The following is a 2500-nucleotide window of genomic DNA, read 5'->3' as shown; positions in this document are numbered from 1 at the left end:
AAAATGAGGAAATCCGAGTAGCAAATTAGAGCTGCATTAAACCAAGCTCACAAGCTCATTTATTCCGAACAGTGTATAAAGGGCACTCTAAAGCCTTTAGCTATCACTTTGTGTGTAGCAAAATTACTAAGGGAGAGTGGTGTCTTAAAGGATAGGCAATGTGACAAGTATATAAAACCTGAATCCCTTTCTAGCTAAGTCTGAAGTTCACTACTACAGATTAATTATATTACCTGTGAAATGTTAGGAAGTCGACTGTCAGTGACGTCTATTTGAGATATTATTCTTAATGAGAGAGTGAACAATCTGAATAATTTCAAAGTGGGAAAGCATTTACATCCATGCTAAAATGTCCAATGTAAAAAAGAACAGAGAAAGAAGGACATGTTGTGGGGATCTAATAAGACAGGTGTGTCAATGTTTCGAGCAAGTAACTGATAATCTATGATCATCACATGAATGCCTATTCTTGTGCCTAGTTCATTAGTGTAATACTCAAATATTGATTAAGTGTTACTTGAAATCACTGAGATATATTTTCGATATTATCATTATTTCTTTTTTTTTCTTTGTGACATGTGACTTAAAAAAACAACAGTTTGGGAGCTCTAAGCCAAATATCTAAAATTCTTACTGAAGAATGGTGGTAAGTTTTAAACCATCATTTTACTTACTGAAAGAAAACAGATTAAGATGCTGACAAAAGTACACAGACATTGTGAATATTAATCAATGTTTCATAGCTGTATCTTTAATGCTTTGATTAGTCACACTAATTTTGAGGACATATCATAAACTGCTTAAAACAATCATATGCTCCTTGGTATCTTAAAAATGTACAATTAATTAAATACATAAAAATAAGATATGTTATTCACAAAAGTCCTCCAAAACTATGTGACTGTACATACCTGTGGTGATTAAAATAAAAATATCAACTAAAAGAACAGGACAGGAGTAAAGCAGAAAAACATACAAACCATGCAGTGTTAATGCAATCTGCGTTAGTAGAGCGAGCGTGCAGACAGACAACATATGTAGTGTCTCATGCAAAATCAACGGATTAAAGCTTCTTACATGGAGCACAACGCGGTGGTCATGAAACTCTGCATCCAATTTCTGTAATCAGATGGGATGGGAAAAAAACACACAGACAATCCTGGTTAATAAGCCTATCCCACTGCTTTATTTAGGGGGAGGGGGGATAAATAACTATAAACTAAGGAGAGAAAGAAATGTAAAAAAAAACTAATAATAATAGAAAAATAAAACAAAACCTTTCATTCAGTATAAAAGAGGATGTAATTTACTTCAGAAAATGTGCAAGTTTGCTGTCTTCCAATTCTTCTGAATGGCAGTGCTTATAAAACTTTTTGTGCACTGGCTGAAGTATGGAAATCAGCCCAATTCTGCTAATCTATGTTGCAACTGTGACATGGTAAATTATTGTCGCATAAGCAACTGAACTAATCTACGGTACCCCTAAGATAGCCTTTATTTCATTCCATTCTACAAATTTGAAGCCAACAGCAATATTCAGCCTCCAGGAAACCTCTAAGATCACAAATAAATAAAATTGGAATAAGGTGTGAAAGTAAATTATGGTGCTTATATGTATGAAAAAATATTCCAGAAACAGCTCCAGTTCTCCCTTTTTTTCATATCATCTTTTAATCTAAATTAAACTGCCTATTGCATTATAAAAATATTCCTGGTTATAGCTCCCTTTACCAAAACTTTTGCTTCAATTCTTTGCTTACAAAACTCAAACATCAGAGCTCTTTCAACCAAAATCAAAGTTGAAAAAATAAACTCATGTAGACACTCATGTACCTATTCAGTAACAGAATTCCTCCTCCCTCTCCTAATAGAGTATTCATGAATTTTACTTGGTTATAAATGTAAACAATACTGTATACTAGAAGTTATCCTCTAAGTATTTTAGCTGAAATTTCCTTCTTGATGTTTCATCATGTGCTAGCTATTCAACAATTTCCAAACCTGCTTTCTTGAATTTCCTCTCTTCCTTATCTGCTGTTCAACCCTCTTCCTTATCATTCATCTCCTATTCATCCCGTAGTCCTTTAAATTATCAAATTATATAAAAAAAAACTGTCAGCCAATAAACATGGTAAAAATTGACTATCCTAAATGATTAGGATTTTTAACTCCATAGTTTCATGAGTGTTGATTTTTGTTGGAATTTTGAATATCAATTGGAATTCAAAGGTAATCATATATTAAAACTGGCTTTATTTGAACAATAATTTCCATGAAAGATTTCAGAACAAGGCAATCTTAAAAACTTGCCTAAAATTGGATCCATATCCAAATTTGCATTTGCATATATGACTGAATTTGAACAAAGAGAAATTCTCTGTATTCTTGGTTAATGTCTTTCAATATCTTTTGTACTGTGCTTCCTCACAATGCCATACTTTTTTCTCTCTCCCACTGCAACCATTACAGTAAATATACATTAAATTTGACTTTTTCATTT

The 2500-nt window shown here is 32.5% G+C and overlaps 1 protein-coding gene across 1 annotated transcript in view; it reads right to left on the bottom strand.

The window, feature by feature from the left end:
- The window catches only part of subdued (anoctamin 1), a gene marked incomplete at its 5' end in the record, with an annotated part of 41224 nt that extends 40105 nt beyond the window's left edge, over positions 1-1119 (bottom strand). Inside the window, 1 exon segment of the mRNA XM_070139364.1 lies at positions 1078-1119. Coding sequence (XP_069995465.1) covers positions 1078-1119 — 42 coding nt within the window.
- Positions 1120-2500: the final 1381 nt, after the last annotated feature.

Source organism: Penaeus vannamei, chromosome 25, assembly GCF_042767895.1.
Source record: "Penaeus vannamei isolate JL-2024 chromosome 25, ASM4276789v1, whole genome shotgun sequence".
Taxonomy (NCBI): domain Eukaryota; kingdom Metazoa; phylum Arthropoda; class Malacostraca; order Decapoda; family Penaeidae; genus Penaeus; species Penaeus vannamei.
This window is presented reverse-complemented; position numbering and strand designations above follow the sequence as displayed.